This window comes from Aedes albopictus, chromosome 3 (assembly GCF_035046485.1).
Source record: "Aedes albopictus strain Foshan chromosome 3, AalbF5, whole genome shotgun sequence".
In the NCBI taxonomy this organism is placed as follows: domain Eukaryota; kingdom Metazoa; phylum Arthropoda; class Insecta; order Diptera; family Culicidae; genus Aedes; species Aedes albopictus.
Window position 1 is genome coordinate 250,021,121 of NC_085138.1, and position 20,747 is coordinate 250,041,867.

The window sequence follows — 20,747 nt, forward strand, 5'->3', positions numbered from 1 at the left end:
AAATTCTTAAATTGAGTGTTCGGGCAGAACCATACTACCGGTGCAGATCTCTACCTCTACCAACACCACTAGAACAAACCTCATCTACTTGACAGTAATTATAGAAACACAACGTAGAATAGTCCACATTTGTTGTACGTCCGTTAAATGTAATAAAATGTGAAGTGTTTAATTATTATTTCACTGCTCAGAAAGATTTGTATCCATCACCTACCACTTGCACGATCATTGAGATGTTTTATTTGTTTTGTAAACAAATGCCTGGAAGTGAATAGTTTGTTCAGAAAAGTTATGTGTTTTGTTGGACTAATCAACTTGGCAGAAGAATATATTAACCTAAAAATTGAAATTCCGGCATCATTTCAAAATCAAAATTTCTCAATTTTTCTTGAAATGGGAGTTTTGCGTTATTTGAATAAGTTTTTCTCAGAAATATTTTCTTTTTTTACAGATCAAATTTTAAGTCATTGCGAATAACGAGACAAAATTTGAGATCAATCACTGGAAGCTGAGATTCGACCCCCTAAACATGAGCATTTTGCATGAAAAACATCCAATGCGCACTTGATTTCGTCCAGTACTGTAGATGCCAATCGACAACACTGTCCACTAAACGGAAAAGACTTGCAGAAACCTCAAAACAAACTTTTCGTGGAACTCCTGGAGGAGTTCCCGAGAATCTTCTTCCTCTTCGTAAAACGTCCCTACTGGGATAAAGCCTGTGATAAATGATGATAAAAATAGTAATTTTGCAATTTAAAACATGTTATCGTTTGTAGAAAGCTTAAAGCAAAATTTCTGATGGAGGCCCATGGTAGTTGAAAAAACAGCAAAGGAACTGAAAACTCTTGAATTTCCACCAAGTACAATATAAATTTACCTCTGCCTAGCGCCCGGAACATATGCAATAAATATTACTAGACTAAAAAGTAACGTTGCTGTGGTTCACGGATATAACGCAACATGAATACCATGGAAGGCGCCATCCATAGATTGCGTTTCGTTCCAGGGCGAGGGGATAGTACGACCGAGCATTAGGTGGCATTACGGCCCACACTGGGGCAGAACTGAAAATACATGGAAAAATAGCCTTTCGGTACACCTTGGTGTACGAGAAAGGCAAAACCTCTAGCTCGTTGAGATGTCGAGATACTAAGAGTCTTCAGAGAAAATATTTCTATGAACAAGGTCGATATTCTAAGCGGTAGGTAATTTTTCTAACGTTATTCGCATAAAAGTGCTATAAGTTATTTTGGCCAAATTACATTTTAGCGATGTGGTGTCTTCGGCAAAGTTGTTCGGCTATTCATGCTGAAAAAGTTTGCTGGCGACGTCAAGTTCCCAAAGCCTACTATTCTTGAGATATTAACCGATTTATAAAATACTTATCTAACATCAATTTTTTTTATTAAAATACGTTTTTAAATAAATTTAATGTCCGTTTCCGAGTTATAATAATGAAAAATACTAAAATAAAACATACTTAAACATAAATCAAATAAGCTGATATGTTGACTAGTTTTGTGAGAATGTTATTGGTGCTTTATAGAATGCTTCTAGTATTCATCAACAGTTGTTCTACTGATGGCATTGTCAATAGCTTTTATAAATCTTCCTTAAAATTTTTAAAAAGATACAGCTCTGAAAATGTTAACCCTTTTTGCTGTTTTGTTTTGATTCTCGTTTCGTTTCACCCCGTTCCATGAGCAGAATGACGTATGAACAATTTTCACTTTGAACGATGTGCAGATTAGAGGGGGTCAAATTAAAAAGTGTTCAGATTAGATGCGGTCAAACCAACGAGGGTAGACGGTACACAATCTGAATCTAGTCGCATCATTCGCTTATAGTGAATCCCAAATCAAACCATTACGATTTTAACGTTGTCAATTACCGGAAAATGTCAAAATTTGTGTGGGAGAGACAAGGAAGGGACGAACGGGAATGAACCAAACGTTCATTCGTGACGTCATCTTGCAGTATCCTATAGACAACATGGTTTAAGTCGAGGTTTAAGTTTCCTGTTCCCAAGTAGTATGGGGAGATTCCTTACGAAATAATAGCACGGACAATTTTTCCGCGCGGAAAAGTGACAGCTTCGTTTGATTTGCACGGGAGGCGTTACGAGCGTTACACTTTTTTCCTCATTTCCCAGCTGCGAACTGCTCAAGTAATTTTGGAGCGGATTCATTACTTGACAATTACTTGTCCTATCTTTTTGCACAGTAAGTACGTTTTGATTTCGCTGCTAATTACCCACCATTGGTGTTGGATGGTTTAGAAATATTGAAAATCCCAAGAACTCAAAAGAAACCTTCGGAAATCGACGAATTTGAAACCGTTGCAACTTGAACTATTATTTAGCAACAGAATATGCAAACTTGCATTGGAATACTTCGTTAAAAAGAAAATTGCTGAGATGCAAATCGTACTTGACCATTTTATATTCGACCTGATTCAGTGACCCACTGCAATCATAGGCAGTCAGTGCGAGCTTCGATGATGAATTTGATTCAATTCTGTTGATAATTCGAATTTTTATTTTCAACTCAGATTAAATGGGTTAAGGCCATTTAAAAGGGCCACGCGAGGAGAAAGTTTTCGTTATTGCCTCCACTTACGTATGTGGCAACCCCAATCCCACCTAATGCATCTGACAGGAGCCATAATCTATCGTGTATCCACAATGGAATGCTTTGTGGATACACACCCTGGTGCCTCATCCTATTTGCAGAACTTCCGTTATAAGACTCCTCCAAGGCAGGGAAATACTCTATGTACGAATAAGAAGCAACTGTGGAACTGCTTTTACTGAACGTGAACGGACGTTTGACCTAAGCCACCTTTAACCTTGCTATGGATTGTCATCGGACTTAATTTTAAACTCATGCTTACAAATAAATACAAAATATGTTTTATTTTCCGTTCTAACACTTTTCAATTGTCCCAGATCGTCGTCGGTTTGTATCGATGTTTGCGTGTATTTTGATATAGCGTAGATTGATAAGTCTATAAAATTTTCACTCAAAATAAAACTGACAATTCCTGTATTTTACATATTAGATGGTTTTTGCTGTAGGTTCTAAATACACAAAATAATAAAGATCAAATAGCGATATAATCAAAAGATTTCAGAACGACGTTATTCATAGTGATTGTTCTTGCCTGAAGAGAACGAATTATAAATACAAAAGACTGGCTGACATTTGACGTTTTTTTTCTTTAACCGAACTTCCTTTCCACAAAAATCTTTGGATATATTGCTAAATGTATGATGCACATGAATCGTATAGCAAGAAGCAAAATGGTCCACAAACTACGTTCGATTGGCAGCTTCATCGTTTTTCTCTCCTTCCTCTTCCTTCGTAACTTCACCTTTTGGAGTGACCTAACTCTTCGCAAGCCACCGTCACGGCCGGTTTGACTTGAAAGTCGTAACGCCTCAGTAACGCAAGTTATTTCTTTTCCCTAGAAATATTGCCTGAATGTAGACTTTCGTAGTCGTGTTTCGCTGCGGTAAAGATGGCCGTTTGGTGGGAAAGAGTTAGGCTTCCACGTACAAATTCAACACTATCTCACACTCTCGCTCTCTTACTTACACAATATTAGTTTGATTGATGATTTTTATGTGATTGAGGTTTTAGAGTTTGCCGGAAATCGTTATGGCTTCAATTTCGAATACCAAATCCTGGTTTGCTTTGTCCATTAGTAAGTATGTTGAGATCCGAGATTAGATGAATTGTTAGGATTTCCATAAAGACTATTTCTTCGGTTTGTATGCACATAAAAATCGGCTCGATTTATCTAACTAAAAGTAATAAATAGTAAAAATGCTTCTCGACAACCGTTGGATGCCTCCGGGGTGGTTGGTTTAGACGCATTCGCCTTCCATTTCGTCGGCGCACTCTTCCTGTTCGAACTCATCGTCAGCCGTCGCTTCCTGGTACTGCTGATACTCCGATACCAGATCGTTCATATTGCTCTCCGCCTCGGTGAACTCCATTTCGTCCATGCCCTCGCCAGTGTACCAATGCAAGAAAGCCTTACGACGGAACATAGCGGAGAATTGCTCGGAGATACGCTTGAACAGCTCCTGGATGGCAGTGGTGTTTCCAATGAAGGTCGACGACATTTTCAGACCCTTTGGAGGAATATCACAGACGGCGGTCTTGACGTTATTCGGAATCCATTCCACGAAGTAGCTGCTGTTCTTGTTTTGAACGGCCAGCATTTGTTCGTCGACTTCCTTCATGGACATACGTCCTCGGAAAACGGCAGCCACCGTCAGGTATCGTCCATGTCGTGGATCGCAGGCAGCCATCATGTTCTTGGCATCGAACATCTGTTGAGTGAGCTCTGGAACGGTCAGGGCACGGTACTGTTGTGATCCACGCGAGGTCAGCGGAGCAAATCCAGGCATGAAGAAGTGCAGACGTGGGAACGGCACCATGTTGACGGCCAACTTCCTCAGATCAGCGTTCAGCTGACCTGGGAAACGAAGGCAGGTGGTAACTCCAGACATGGTCAGCGAAACAAGATGATTCAGATCACCGTAGCTTGGGTTTGGCACCTTGAGAGTTCTGAAGCAGATGTCATACAGAGCTTCGTTATCAATACAGTAGGTTTCGTCGGTGTTTTCAACCAGCTGATGAATTGACAGGGTGGCGTTGTATGGTTCCACGACCGTGTCGGACACCTTTGGCGATGGGACCACCGAGTAGGTGTTCATGATTCTGTCGGGGTATTCTTCGCGAATCTTGGAGATCAGCAGCGTTCCCATACCGGATCCGGTACCACCTCCCAGCGAGTGGGTCAGTTGAAATCCCTAAAAATCAGGAGTAAGAGTAAGTTAGAGAAAACAATCTTTGAAACAGTGAGATCAGCATCTTACTTGCAAACAGTCGCAGTTTTCGCACTCCTTGCGCACAACATCTAGCACGGCATCGACCAATTCGGCCCCCTCCGTGTAGTGTCCCTTGGCCCAGTTGTTGCCTGCACCGGACTGTCCGAAGACGAAGTTGTCCGGACGGAACAGTTTACCGTATGCTCCGGAGCGAACGGCTTCCATGGTACCCGGTTCCAGATCGAGCAAGATTGCTCGTGGCACATACTTGCCACCCGACGAACGGGAGACGGCTGCAAAGAGGAAACGAAGCAAAGTAGATCATTAATAGGGTGAACGAGGTAAGTTAGGAAGTTGCGTAAGTACTAGGGTCACTGTGGTTTGGTTAGACAGCAGTTGGAAGTATGAATAAAAGAACTAAACTAGAGATTTGAGAACATTTTTGGAAGTAAATACTATTCGGGATTTCTCATAGTTGATCCTGATATTACTACCAAATATTATCCTAGGGTTTCTGAAGAAGTTTCTCACGGGTATCTGCAGGAGTAACTATCGAAATTTCTGGAGGTTTTACCGATATGCTTCTACAGTTTCTCGCTGGATTCCTTTTGTATCCAAAGTTCCATCAGCAATTTCTCTTAGTAGCTTTTCCTGGATGTCTTACCAGGAGCATCTCCCGGGATTATTGTGAGATTCCTACTGAAGTTATTCTAAAAGATTTCTTCCGAAGTTCCTCTAGAGTTTTCTCCTATAGGTCTTTGCAAAATTTCTCGCATAATATCATCTCTATTCCTTCTTATTTCTTTTCGTTTATTTCCTTCATTGAATATTGTAGGTTATCGCAGGAGATAATCTTAGCAAAACTCCTGGAAATCCCTGCAAAATCTCCGGAAGCAATAATTGAATAAATCCTAGAAGGAACACCCAGAATCTCACGACTTTCTCTGAAAGGAATTCCTAGGAAGAGCGCTGGGAGTAGTCTCAGGAAAATCTCTACAAGAGAATCACTGCGAGTAATCATGTAAAGAACTACTAGAAAAACTCTGAAACAAATCGTGGGAGGAACTCTATGGAAAATATCAGCAAGGGCTCCTGTAGAAGTCTTAAAGGAGTCACTTTTAGAATAGAATCTTCGAGAGGATGGAAAATATCAGCAAGGGCTCCTGTAGAAGTCTTAAAAGTGACTCTGGTAGAATCTTCAAGAGGAAGTCCACAAGAACCTTTTCAAAATGTCCCGGGTAAAACTTTTCGTAGAAATTTTGAGAGAAATTGGTGAAAAACCTATTTACGAAAATTTCCTGAAGAAGTTACAAGAGAAACTGCGGAAGCAACGTTAGTAGGAATTCCAGAAGTAACTACTGTAGAAACTCTGGGAGGAATCCCGGGAAAAAGGGTGGACCCACGAGTGGACCTCTATACCATGAAGGAGAAAGTACTGCGAGATAAGCTACACCCTAAATGCTGAAAGGGATCGAAGGGATCATCGTTTATATCGACGAAGTAAATCTATCTGGACGAGCACTGTACAAGGACAATAACGCCCAATTGCAAGAAGTGCTTGCAGTTTTGGAACAGAATCATGCCATAAGCCCAGTTTCGTGTTCTAAAGTAATCGCTCAAAAAATTTCTTGACCGATTCCTGGTAGAAACTTTCTACAGAGACTGCCATTTCAATTGTCATTCCATCGCAACTGCGTACTACGATCGCAGAAAAACAGTTTCTTGGACGATTCAGGCAAGGAATTTCGCATGCATCAAGATAGTCCGAGAAATTCCTTCTGATCTGCAAACAGCCCTATAAACAAAAGCAAGTGTGTCAACGATGTCTCAGAAATGAAGGTATTAGAGTTAGTGCAGCGGAAATTAGTCCATTGGCGGATAAATCGTTATGTTAGGTATGGATCTCAAACGGAATCGCTCCAGTAATTTCGGTTCAGTGCATTATTTTTTCTTAACCGAGCGATTCCTTGCCTGAATTTTCCACGCATCAAGATAGGCCAAGAATTTTCTTGCGATCTGCGTACTACCCATAAACTTTCAGTTGCCACAGCTCATGGGGGAGGGCAGAATTTTCCTGGGCTTAGTTAATTTTATTGTGCATTTCGTACCACATTTGTCGACATGAACAGAAATACTTGGCCAATTCGTACGAGGAAACGTATATTTGTTTGGACAGGAACGATTTGAAGAATGAACTTTCTCAAAAGATGAGAATGCTGGGATTCAACGCCTCTATATTCTGCTGTAAGATTAGGATTAGGTGTAGTTCTCATGCAGATGAATGCCCAGAACATACCAAGAGACCTCAGTTTTGCATCAGTTTTTATCCGCAAAAACAGCGAGAAGCTCTCGTAGTTGGCTTGGTTGTAGAGAAGTTTTATCTCTATTTGTCCAGCATCATTTCAGATTACAAGGCACTACAGTACATCCTAAGTTGGAAGTATAATAGGGATGCACTACGAGCGTGCTCTAGAGAAGAATCATGGGCTTTAAGCTTGCAGCATTCTGATTTTGAGGTGAAATACAATCCTGGTTTTGTTAACTTATCGGGAATACTGTCTCGCTTGTGTCCCCTTAGACTAAGACTCGGATCATTTCTTGTTTAGGATTGGAGAGAATCCACTAGCAATAACTTTGGAAAAAAAATTGAGTGGAAAAGGCTAACGACGAAGTGCTTTCGGCAATGATCAATGCTTGTGAGTATAATAGGCCTCAACTACTCAGCTTTTCGGATACCAAATATTTGCGTATGAATTGGGAGTTTTTGATAGAGTTGTAGTAGGTACGTAACGATAGAATTGGACAACCCAAGATGTAACGCATAAGGGCCCTGGATATAGCTCATCGAGGTCATCCGGGAATTTCCACAATGAGCCGAAGGTTTGAAGGCCGTGCATAGATCACGATGCAACTGAAAGAATTTAAAAGTGTCTAGAATAAACGTCTGTAAGCAGGCAATTTCCACCTGAACTGATGCTCATGAAAGAGATGCTGGCGAGAGCGTGGCCAAAAATCGCCTTTGATTTATTCACAGCAGAGGAGTACGCACCGCTTCTAGCGGTAGTTGATTATTTTAGCCGGTGTTTGAGGTAAGCGAGATGACGACCACGACAGTTGTGAAAACATGGAATCCCTGGTAGCGTATTTTGCTGAACAATTCTACTCAATAAAATTCGCTGTAAAAATGAACCGCTTTATTGAGCGCAGACTTTTCGATGTATTGTCAAGGAAAGAATATTACTGTTGTTATTTTAATGGACTTTTATCCATGCACTGATCATTGATAGTGAAGGACATCAAGTGGATACAGATACATACGATTCCATACTGGCCTCAGATGAACGACCTCGTCGAAAGACAAAACCAGGGCACCTTGTGGGCCTTGCACGCTTTACCCAAGTAACCAGTAAGCATTTAAAATAGCATTCCTTCAGCATTATAGTAGCCTTTACGACAAGGCGTTTAATGCTAATTAGCCGTATATGCGCCTATAGTGCTACCTCACAGCAGGTTTTGGCAAAATAACGGGCTGTCTTAGTGCTATCCCTTCAGGAACGTCGTGACGAAATGTCAAAGAAGCGTAACGCCTCGTCGAGCAAAAAAAAACAAAAATAGATTGACGTCTGCTTCTCGTTCTCTCAGCCTGCTTCCCCGCTTCATCGTCCTTCCATATTCCAGCCGGTGCTAGGTGGTACTTTTTTGCTGATTTTTGTAGTGATGTAGGTTTGAACTTACGATCCGGAGATTGATTAATCATATCTGCTTCGGATTCTGTTGCTCCTGATCCACAATGCTAAAGCTGTTCCGGTGGCGTGCGTTGATTTAATCGCCAATTTAAAGAATGATTCGATAACAGCTTCAGAACTTCAGAACATCCAAAACTTGTTTTCTTTGAGATATTTCATTGTGGTAGAGCATTACGATCCCTTCTTTTAAATATCTGTGGAATATGATTGTTTCTTCCCTCTTTCAAACAATCCTATGATCCACCAAAGCATCCACCTATTCGACACATATTTTCCGACGATATGATAAATAATTGGTGATATTTTCATGGACAAGTTCCCAATCCAATCCAGCTGCAGTAATGTTTTCTTTGGTGCTTTTGGATGAGTAGGGAAAAATGAAGAAACAAATAAGATGCACAAACTTGTAAACAGAAGCAAAGGCTCTGTAAGAGAGAGACAAAATGTGTTGCCAAATGCGTAACATATCTCCCAACCTTTTTGCTCCTAGCATTTAAAGGGCAGTTGAAAAGCATTATGTATGCTCCCAAGTGAAACCACTTCAAGCAGTTGAAATGCTAATTAACAGCCGAAAGCTTTTGAGCAGCACAGCTTATGGTAACTCAAGCAGCTATGCATTCGAACTGCTTATGTAGGACAGCAAGCAGTTTAAATGCGTAATACGGGCTGATACACGGCTTATTCAAATGCCTAGTGGTTACCTGGGTATAGCACTCTTTCACGAAACGGCACCATTAGGCTGAAGTAATTTGCTAAGAATGTCTTAAAGAATCTCCCTTTTGGATTCTCTGAAGAAATTCTCAAGGGAGGAAATGTATGTTAGATTTCAAACTTAAGTTAAACCTTGCGGGAAATCCCTATCACGTATACTGTACAATTGAATTCATATTAGTAGTTTAAGTTGAGAGCTCCGACAGAACAAAGGCGACGTGATCTGGTCGATGAAATATAATTAGTGATTAGAAATGTGTTTCTTTGAAGCAATTCAAAGAGAAGGTCATGGAAAAAATCATGGAGGAATTGTTGAAGAATTCTTTAGAGGATTTCCCCGAAGAATACGTGGAGGAATTTCTAATGTTTTTTTTTTTGCAGAAATTCTTGAAGGAATCCTTTGAAAATTATTGAAAAAAATCTCTAGAGGACTTGGAGGAATTACCGTAGGAATCTTTAAAGTAATTTTTTGTAGGATTCATCGGAAGCTTTTCTTAAGAAATCCTTGGAGAAGTTGCTGAAGAATTCTCCAACCACAATTTCTAGAGGAACGCTAGGGGAAATCTCTTTAAGAACTTTTGGAGAAATATTTGCATATTAGACTAATGGATCGTCAGTAAGAATTCACGTAGGAATCGTTGAAAAAACTCTCGGGGAGATCACTGGAAGAACTTCTAGTGAGCTCCCTAGAAGACCTACAAGAGAAATACTTTCAATATCTCTAGAAATATTCCCTGAAAGTACTCCGTGGCCATCCATAATAAACAGACAACCTGTAAGACATGTAGAAAATCCTGTAAACAAATGTAAACGCCGCGATTCAATTACATGTAACATTTTCCACTTGAGAGCCAAGGTCTTCTCGACAACTTCGCTGATGAGTGATGATCCGAACTTCCTAGGACAGCAGAATAATGAGATTTAACATATCAAATAGCTCGTAGTAGTGAAATTGCAATTTTACACCATTCGAGAATTTCAAGAATCATGAACAACTTTGCTGAGCATACGAACTGTGCGGGTGATCTGGATCATGATAAGAAATATTTAAAATTGCCCAATATCATCACGTAATGGTGGAGTTGCTTACCTCATTTTTCACCTTCCAAAGCAGTGTTGCCACATTTAAATCTGTATTTTGCCTTTCAAAAATCTTTCTACTCTGTATCATCATTTTTTTTTGGCAAAAATCTGTATGAAGTCTGTTATTTCACGAAAAATATGTACGAAATTCTGTAAGTTTCTGAAAAAATCTGTATAATCTGTATCATTTTCAAAAATCTGTAATATTTTTATACAGAATTCTGTATGAAGAGCTGCGAGAAAATCTGCATGATTACAGAAATATCTGTATTTGTGGCATCCTTGTTCCAGAGTCATAAGCTTCCTGAACAAATTTGATGAAGACATGAGCTTTTTTGGTAGTTCATATAATAAAGAACATCAACAATTTTGTATTTTCTAAACGCAATGGCGCCACACAGCGGTAAATTTACGCACTAAACACTACCAAAAAAATATTGATTAGTTACACATTGCATTTCAAAAATTATTACTGAGTTTGTTATAATGTTGATGTAATGATGATCGGGGCAAGAGACCACATTGCCCGCATCGTGGTGCTCGTGTTCGTCGTTATTCCGAGTTCGGAAATGCTAGTATCCAAGAGATTGTTTTTCAGTGCGTCGGGTATTCTCGCTGTATTTTTTTTTTTCGGATTCTTCGATGGACGATCGGAGAATCAGCGAGTGGTGTGAACGAGTGCACATTTAATATGGTTGGACCGTTTGCATGCTGAGACCAATGCCAACCATAGAAAACCAGCTGGTCAGGATTACCCGGTGAGTTCGTTCCTTATTATTATTTTATATATTTGAACATGACATATATGGGGATATCGGAGGGGTAGCCTAAGGAAGTTAAATGAACTGGATTCCGGGCAAATGTTCGTGGGGTGGCCAGACTTTGTCACGAGATAACAATTATCATGTTGTTTTCCGAAGGTCTCCAGTGAATTTAGCTTACCCTGCTACAACAAACCATCAGGTAGATCATTCCGTTCCGGTATGACTCCGCAGCCATAGGTAATCCTTGCGCTGATGGTGGGTACACAATCATCATCATCATCATCATCATCATGTTGATGTAATGATGATCGAATCACATATGTATTCATTTATTGTAACTGACTTTGTTAGAACCTTGAAATAATACAAACTAGTTTTCGTACCGATTCCAACAAATATATCTAAATATAACAAACCTTGATATAGATATCAACCGTTGATATAATTATGTTATGTTTTTGTTCTGCCTTTCTGATCGGGTTGGAGCTCTTATTAGGCAGGCCAGCTTAGGATTTGCTATCATCGGTCAGAACTGCGCCAGAGTTGCAATAGGTATGAACGCATATAACAACAACTATAAAATGGGAAAGGTGACAGGAAAAATTTATGCTAGTAAGGGACGTAAAACAAAGCCTTCTGACATCTCCGTCGAGGATATAGTGATGATAAGAAACTACAACATGGATAAGCTAAAGCCTAATTTCCAAGTGAAGCGTTTCAAGGTGATTCAGAAAGTATGAAGCCACCTCAAGAAATGGCCATCACGAAAAATAGCGTTGGAGGATAAACTGTTACTTTAAAGCCGGCGTAGCATTACCGGCGACCGAAGAATTGGAATCTGAAGGAATTCTTTCTCAAACCCGAAGAGCAAGAAAACGCAAATCGTCCGTGCAATGTTGCTCAGTGCACGATCACATCTCGATCGGAGTAGACGCGTTCGCTCGGAAGTTGTTTCTCGTTGCTTCATATCATCGTGCACGTTTATCTTTGTTTATCTTTTGTCTTCCCGGAGAATGCTGCTCAGCCAACACTTGCTGACATGACTTGCTTTATCAAAACGCTTGCCGGAGATCGATCAATGATTGAGACCGCGTATAAAATCTCGGATGAAAAAGCCGTTTTTATACGATTCCGAAACGACGAAGCCATGATGTTTTCGTTCGAGAATAATCCTGAGCTGTTGCCTTTGATGGTACGAATGTCCATTGCGAGTGGAAATACTCGCTATGTGCGTATTTTTGATTTGCCTCCGGAGGTGTCTGACCAGAAAATATCTTCTGTAATGTCGAAGTACGGGAAGGTTAAACGCACTGTGCGTGAAAGATTCCCATCTGAGCTCCAGCTGGAAATGTACAGTCGGGTACGCGGTGTCTACATGGACATCGACCAGGGAATCCCAGATGTGCTTTATTTCAACAACCGCAAAGGAAGGATTGTGTACGATGGACGGAAACTAAAATGTTTCATGTGCAAATCGGACAGGAAGAGACCACTGCTACCTCGACTGCTGCAGAAGTAGAGGAGTCCGAGCAGTGGATTGTACAGTGTAATAAAAAATCGAAAAAGAAGGCAATGAAGAATGCGGTGAAGCAACACCGGTCTGTTGTTTCAGCCGTCAGTAAACACATGCCTGTTATTACGAACGCGAACAGTGTTGCCACATTTAAATCTGTATTTTGCCTTTCAAAAATCTTTCTAATCTGTATCATCATTTTTTGCCAAAAATCTGTATGAAGTCTGTTATTTCACGGAAAATCTGTACGAAATTCTGTAAGTTTCTGAAAAATCTGTATAATCTGTATCATTTTCAAAAATCTGTAATATTTGTATACAGAATTCTGTATGAAAAGCTGCGAGAAAATCTGCATGATTACAGAAATATCTGTATTTGTGGCATCCCTGACGCGAACAACACCTCAGCAAGCGACAGCGATACTAGCACGCATCGTAACATCACTCGTGTGAAGAGGAGAGTGCGTGTCCCTGCATACGAATACAAGGTGCGGATAGCAGCAGCATATGCGGTCTCTGTAGATGAAATTGAAATTTATCATTATTGATTGTAATTACTAAGATATTGTTAAAAATTCTTATTTTGAATATTTATGTAAAAAAGAGTACAAATGATGTCGGCTCCGTTATGCCCTTGTGGTGCTCGAGCCTTCCAAATAAATGGATAAGTAAAAAACAAACATGTTGCTGAACCAAAATGTCCAACTATGTCCAGGAGCCCACCAGTTAAAGTTTGCAGACGTGCGTGAATATTTTTTTCCCTTTTCTTTAATATAAATAAAACTGTTTCGGGTCATTTGGCCGAATGTTGTTTGGTCGAATGCCCCTTGGCCGAAAAATGAATTATGAACTTAAGGATAGGCTTGTTGGAATCCCAAAATGTCCGCCACAATGGCCGACTTTGGCACCTACTCAGGATTTGGAGCGCAAAAATCTCTTCGTAAACAAAATCAGCGCACCTAATCTTCTTATTTTAAGCTCATTACAAGTGAGCAAGAACAGAATAATAAAATGCAATGTTGTTTAAAGCTTGCTTCTTGAGATTTGTGTGGATGAAGTTCTGATGCACTGTTGAAGCGGGATTTTAAGACGTTTGCCCTTAAGCCGAAACTGGATGCACATCCTTTTTTTTGGTTTTTGATTTTTTTTAATAAATAACGGAACAATATTTTTCAAATTCGGTTTTCATACACATGTAGAGGAAGGATCAAGGTATCTCCTGATTTTTTTCCTGGTGAAAAATGTGATACGTTTTTGCAAAAAAAGGTAAATATTGCAAAAATGAAAAATATTTCCCACTATGAAAAAAAGGAAGATACCTTGGTCGTCACTCTATATGAATATGCAAATCGATTTTAAAAATATTGCTTGGTAATTGATGATGAAAAATCAAAAAAACCAAAATATGAGTAAGTGTATTTATTTTTCCTTAAGTTATAGTGCCACTGTAGTCTCCACATCAGTATAATTCTTAAAAACTGCCTATGATATAAAGAAGGAAAAAAAATCTGATTAAATATTGGCAGTTTCAACGCCAACTAATGAGTAGAGAACTAGAAAGAAGGAAATATTTTGTCAGTTAGAATGTGAAAAGGTTTCTTTTAATTCATTTGAGCATAATTCGGCCAAATGGCATTCGGCCAAATGACCCAGTTGGTCAAATGGCGTTCAGCCAAATGACATTTGGCCTAACGGCATTCGGCCAAGTGGCCGGACACCACATAAAACTGTTGAACAAAAAATAACATGTAAAGAGTCGGATAAAAGAGACACAAAACAAACGACAAGCAATTGTAAAAACCACAGGTGTTCGATGGCCTTGCAACAGTCATGCATCGTTTACCGGCTCGAATTAACCCTTCGGAAGTCAGAAAGCAAGAAATCACTCAAAGGGGCTTTTCCCTCTTTTAAAATTTTTAGTTGAAAATAAATAACAATAACAATAAGTCAGAAAGCAAGGCTTAAAATCTGTGAACGATTTTTATTCTACATATTCAGTGCAAGTTGGGACAAACCTATGTCGTATGGCGGGATTGTCGCAACAAATGCAGGATGCGACATTACGTTTCACCATCATTTCCTAATTGGTGAGACCTGGCTGCGTATGGCTAGATAGGGGCATCTGGGGTAATATGCACTGTCGAGGCAAAACGCACCCCCTTGATTTTTCAGGGATTATCGGTTTTGGAGCTTTGAAACCTCTAGATTATAAATGAGCACCTGGAAAATTTTGTTGCACCTATACCATTTGTTGGGGCAAAACGCAGCTATAGAAAACAAGCTGTAATAATATCTATGAGCGCTCTGTAAGTAATCGCAAACCAAATTGAATTATTATTCGTCTTAAAGCCCTAAAAAAACATGCATTTTCTCTAAGAAGGGAAAAGATTTATAAACTCGATAATGCATTTTGCCTCAATGCTGTGGTGCGTCTTGCCCCTTTGTTTGAATGCATCCTGCCCCATTGTTGTAGTGCATTTTACCCCGAGCATAAGTGCATACTGCCCCGCATAAACATACGAAGCTGTAATATTGGTCTTTACAAAAAAAAAACGTTATTTTCAAAAGCTACACTATATAAAGGCTGAAAATTTGTTCAATATCGCTTAGAATGAAAGTATTTGAAATGAATGCATGCATTAAAATAATAAATTATTGCCCTTTTGAATGCATTTGGACGCATCTACCTTGACCAGACGCTGCTTCAACTTACGCCGGCTGGAAGACGTTGCTGTGAAAAGGAGCGGGAGAACCATACTGTATATAATCCGGGAAGTGATAGCATAGAAGATCAATGATTCGCCATAAGAAACTTTTACATCGCTGTCAATGAGATTAATTTAGGTGAGCTACGCAATCAGAAAAAAAACAATGATACCTGGATGAAAATAGAGGAGCGATGGAAAAGCCAAATCCGCAACTGAGCGAGTGAAAACACGAGGAGCCAAAACCACACCCTGTCAACGCTATTCAGTTTGAAGGTGAGTAAGCCAAGCCGCGAATACCGGTAACATTAGGCTCATGTATGTTGTCTGTCAGCGCAGTCTAGTGGGACCAAGCTGAATGCTACGAAGGCCATGAAGCAGTAGACAGCTGTTAACCGACCAGCCGGAACAGTTGAAACACTGTCAAATGTCGGCCACGGGCTCCAAATGTTGACCAACAGTTTGGCGTATTTTACGAGTCAACACTGATGCTCCACCATTGCAGAAGTCAGAAACAGCCATCCGTAGTATGAAATCGAACAGAGCCCCGAACAAAGTTGTATACGATGATTGACGGAGCATCCTAATACTGTACAAAATCTGATACAGGAGAAGATTGGCGTAACTCTCCGGAGGCAGCAGACAGTCAATTCCATGACATACAATTCCGTGTGGACCGTACTGTCTCGCCTCGTGTAATTTTAGAGAAAACAAATGAATTACAAGAGTGTATCTACCTGATTACGAAAAGCTTTCGACTGTCTCACGAAAACATGTGGAAGGCCCTCAGGCGCAAGGGTGTCCCTGAGAAAATCATCGGCCTCACTCATGCACAGTAAAGGGCATTTTCGTGCAGAGTACCGCACAACGGTGACTTGTCCGATCCCATCCGTGTCATTGCTGGAGTGAGGCAAGGATGTATACTATCACCGCTACTGTTCCTCATCGTAATCGACGCGATTGATCGTGAAACAAATCGTGCGTTGCTGTGACAGCCCATTACCAAGGAGCACCTACATGTCTTCGAACTGGCTGATGACGTTGCTCTCTTAGCTAAACGACTCTCTCATATACAGAGTAAGCTCGATGATCTTGCTGAACGCTCATCGGTGGCAGCTCTTACCATCAACGTCAACAAAACAAGACTAAATCGTTGGATGTTAACACGGAAGCTGGGCAAGCAATGGAGAATGTTAAAAGCATCTAATTCAACAAAGAAATTATGGAAGTCGACAGAAATTTGGTCTGGTCATAGGTCAAGGCGATGGCAAGGCAATCGCCCACCAGGAAGATCTTTGAATCCGACCCTCTGCACCACCATGGATGCTCAGGACTGAAAGTAGTAAGTAGCTGAATGATTTCGAACTGGCTGATGAAGTTGCTCTCTTAGCTCAACGCCGCTTTGATGTGCAGCATAAGTTCGATGATCTAGCCAATCACTCCTCGGCGGTCGTAGGTCTTACAATCAACGCTAACTTGACTAAACCGCTGGATGTAAACACGATCAACCGTTACAGCTTTGAGGTAGGTACCTTGGCAAGCAGTGGAGAATGTTGAAAGCTTCCAAGAAAGTGGGAGTGGGTCAACCACACTCTATGCAGGGGTGGGAATGAAATCTACAAGCATGCGTTAGTCCGGAACCCGGCAGGACATCGCAGCAGAGGTAGGTACAGAGGATCATGGTGGCACAGCCTCAACAAAAAAAAACCCTAATTAATCCACCTAGCGGTGATGGTGCCTTTCTCGTGCTTTAAAATATCCTTTCAACCAAACTCGAGCGACATGTTGATGACATTGACATTAATACAAAATGAAGAAAACTGCTTGCTAAATCTACTCAATATGGATATATTTTATATTAGCATAACATCCAATATTCAGAAAATATAAGACAACGATCCAAAACTCAAACCAAACAAGTGTCATGAAGCCGCAAAATTTTGAAACGTCATTTTAGATTTTCCGGTCATCATTTTATGACTCCGGATATCTATCCCAACTAAACTAACTTGAACATTGAGACACCAGACACCATCTTGGATATTCTGGTATTCATTCCTTAAAACAGCCACCATCTTCTGTTGACGCGATCAAATTCTTATTTTTCCATTCAACGTTGACCCATCCTGCTATAAATTTACACCTTAGGAATCTGAAATGGTACGATTTGTTGAGATCGCTTTAGTTTTGTCTATATTTTGTTCGCATATATGAGAACTTAAACCTATTTGTCACTGTTGTTCATACCTAATGTTTATCAGGTCATTAAACAAAGCCACGATTTAATTTTTCACATTAACGTTGATTCTGCTACACAACAGCTAGTCTCTAGTGTGGTCTGAGGCTTTTTTCTTGCTAACCGTTCATTAGATTATCAAAAAATCTGCGATCTGATGTGTCGTATGTATGGGTTTGGTTCATTTTTGTATTTGGTAATTTCCGCTGAGATAGCCGGATCTGATTCCATAAGTCATGGACCATGACACTACCGGTTATCCCAATTATGGTCTGAGAATATTTTATTGCTATTTATTCACCTTTACCTAATCACCGCGATTTGATATATCGCATGAATGGGTTTGCTTCACTTTTACTTCTAACCACTTTCAAAGCCACAGCTGAACCCGCAGCACTACCGGGAATCTAATGTGGTCTGACCCTATTTTTCCATCAGGTTGTCGATAAGTCGTGATCAGTCTTGTTAGAGATCACAGTCATTTGAACCTTTTCGTCGATATTCGGCCTCCTTTGTCTCCGACATTCGCAACACAAGCAATCAATCTACTGTTCGAAACAAAAATGTCAAACGAATGCACTTCACCACGATAGCGGTGAACCGACGGTTCGGCTTTTGTTATTCCTGTCTTCTTCCATAATAAGAGCTATGTTGCCCATCTGTGTGTCGTATTCAATGAAACATGCAATAATAAACTAATATTAACTTTCATAATCGGACTTGGCCGAAAATCTATGCGTAAAGCTAGAATTAGACACAAGTCATCGTGTCAGATGACATTGATTTGGCCCCTTCTTATGTTTTCTGATCTTCGTTCTACTGCTCGTGTTGCGTGTAGGTAAGAGGTAACGATAGCGCACGAATGTAACAAAGCCGACTGACACCCGACTGCGGCAACGAAATGAAGGTAGTAAAAAGTGTCAAATGTTTACAAGAGTGGTCGTGATTTGATGTACCGCATCCATGGGTTTGGTTAAATTTTACATTTTACTACCCGGATCTGATTCCGGGTAACTACCGGCTGAACCAAATATGGTCTAACATTATTGTCTTGTTAACTGCTCATCGGTTAACCAAAAACGTTGCAAATTGAAGGTGTCACATGCAGGGTTTGACAATTTCGACGGAACTCTCGGAACCAATGGACTGCCCGCTTTGCGCGCAGCCACAGTTGATCAGCAGGAGTAAATCAATTTAATTTTGTATGGTGAAATGCATATAAACTTCAATTACTTGAAATACAAAGCTTTTCCCGAAAAAATATTTGGTAGGCTTAATAGTTGTCACCATTGTGCACTACCACTACTAAATATTTTTTCGAATAATGTGTTCCACTTTGAAGAATTTGCCTTTAGATGGTATTCGCGATACAATATTTTTGCGATTTACTTTTAGCGATTTTTCGCGCATAGAAGCTAGCGCCACGTTGGTCGATGCGGAGAGTAGGAAAACAGCCGATGTAGTTAATTCATTTCGGAACACTACCAGATGTCTTTAGTGTGACGTAAGGCTATTTTCTAGCTAACTGTTCATCAGATTATCGCAAAAGCCACGATTTGATGTGTCACATGCCTGTATTTGGTTTACTTTTACATTTGGCCTCTTCCGGCCACTCAAAACCGATTCCGAAACACTTGCTGGCCGTTCATTAGGTAATCTAAAAAGCCGCTATTTGATGTGACACATGTACGGGTTTGTTTGTCTTTCAGATTTAACCATTTCGGCGGGAACCCCGGAACGGGTTCCGGAGCACTACTGGTTCAGATATGGTCTGAGATGGTTTTCCTGCTCATTGTCGCATGTATGGGTTTGGTTCAATTGTATATTTGGCCACTTCCAGCGGGACGCCTAGAACAGGCTCCGGAACACTACCGGTTCAGATATGGTCTGAGATGATTTTCTTGCTCATTATCCATCAGGTCATCGAGAATGCCGTGGTTTGATGTGCCGCATGCATGGGTTTGGTTCAATTGTATATTTGGCCACTTCCAGCGAAACGACTGGAACCGGTTCCGGAACACTACCGGTTCAGATATGGTCTGAGATGATTTTCCTGCTCATTGTCCATCAGGTCATCTAAAATGCCGTGGTTTGATGTGTTGCTTGCATGGGTTTGGTACAATTGTGTATTTGGCCACTTCCAGCGGGACGCCCAGAACCGGTTCGGAAACACTACCGGTTCAGATATGGTCTGAGACTATTTTCCTGCTTACCGCTCATCAGGTTATCAAAAATGCCGTGGTTTGATGTGTCTCATGCATGGGTTTGGTTCACTTTGATATTTACCACTTCCGGCGGGATACCCGGAACCGGTTCCGGAACACTACCGGTTCAGATTTGGTCTTAGACTATTTTTCTGCTTACCGCTCATCAGGTTATCGAAAATGCCGTGGTTTGATGTGTCGCATGCATAGGTTTGGTGCATTTTCATATCTGGTCCCTTCCTGGGGTACCGTTCCGGAACACCTAAATGGCCATATCTCCGGAACGGCTGAACCGATCCGAACCATTTTCAATAGGAAACAATGGGACCAGATTCCACGTCGAATGAACCGTCGGTCATTGAAATCGGATGAGGTTTACTGCCAAAAAGTGATGTGAGTTTTTTTTGTACACACACATACAGACACACACACACACGCACACACATACACACACACATACACACACACAGACATCACCTCAATTCGTCGAGCTGAGTCGATTGGTATATGTGATTTGACCCTCTGGGCCTTCTATCAAAAAGTCATTTTTGGAGTGAACATATAGCCTTTCCAGTACACTTAGTGTACGAGAAAGGCAAAAAGCAAAATCGACAGAAATTTGACCTGGGCGACAACGGCACAAACAAGGTGAGGAACACATGTGCAGCTGGAAAGTGATCTGGCAAGCTTTTATCGTTGCATGCATGCATATGTTATGCATAATGAATACTCTTCATCTTTTCTATTTTGAGGAAGCTTCGCGATTTCGGCTACAAATGTACAAAGAAAATAACGATTAGGCGATAAAAATCCAAAATAGTAAAGAGCGGTTTCACTAATTTTTACTTTGGAGGCCCTACTCAGCGTCCCACTGTGCTGTGATGTGGTGGATCAGTTTTGCAAATTGCATACCCGTGCCGGCCGGATTTTCGCACAGAGAAGA

The 20,747-nt window shown here is 40.6% G+C and overlaps 1 protein-coding gene across 1 annotated transcript in view; it reads right to left on the reverse strand.

Annotated features, from left to right (window-relative positions):
* Positions 1 to 2,891: 2,891 nt before the first annotated feature.
* LOC109422250 (tubulin beta-3 chain) overlaps positions 2,892 to 20,747 on the reverse strand; it is a 106,559-nt gene continuing 88,703 nt past the window's right edge. The window contains exons 3-4 of the mRNA XM_029868709.2: positions 4,892 to 5,136; positions 2,892 to 4,825 (exon numbers count right to left, since the gene is read on the reverse strand). Coding sequence (XP_029724569.1) covers positions 3,872 to 4,825; positions 4,892 to 5,136 — 1,199 coding nt within the window. The 3' untranslated portion in view covers positions 2,892 to 3,871. The remainder of the gene's footprint in view (positions 4,826 to 4,891; positions 5,137 to 20,747) is intronic.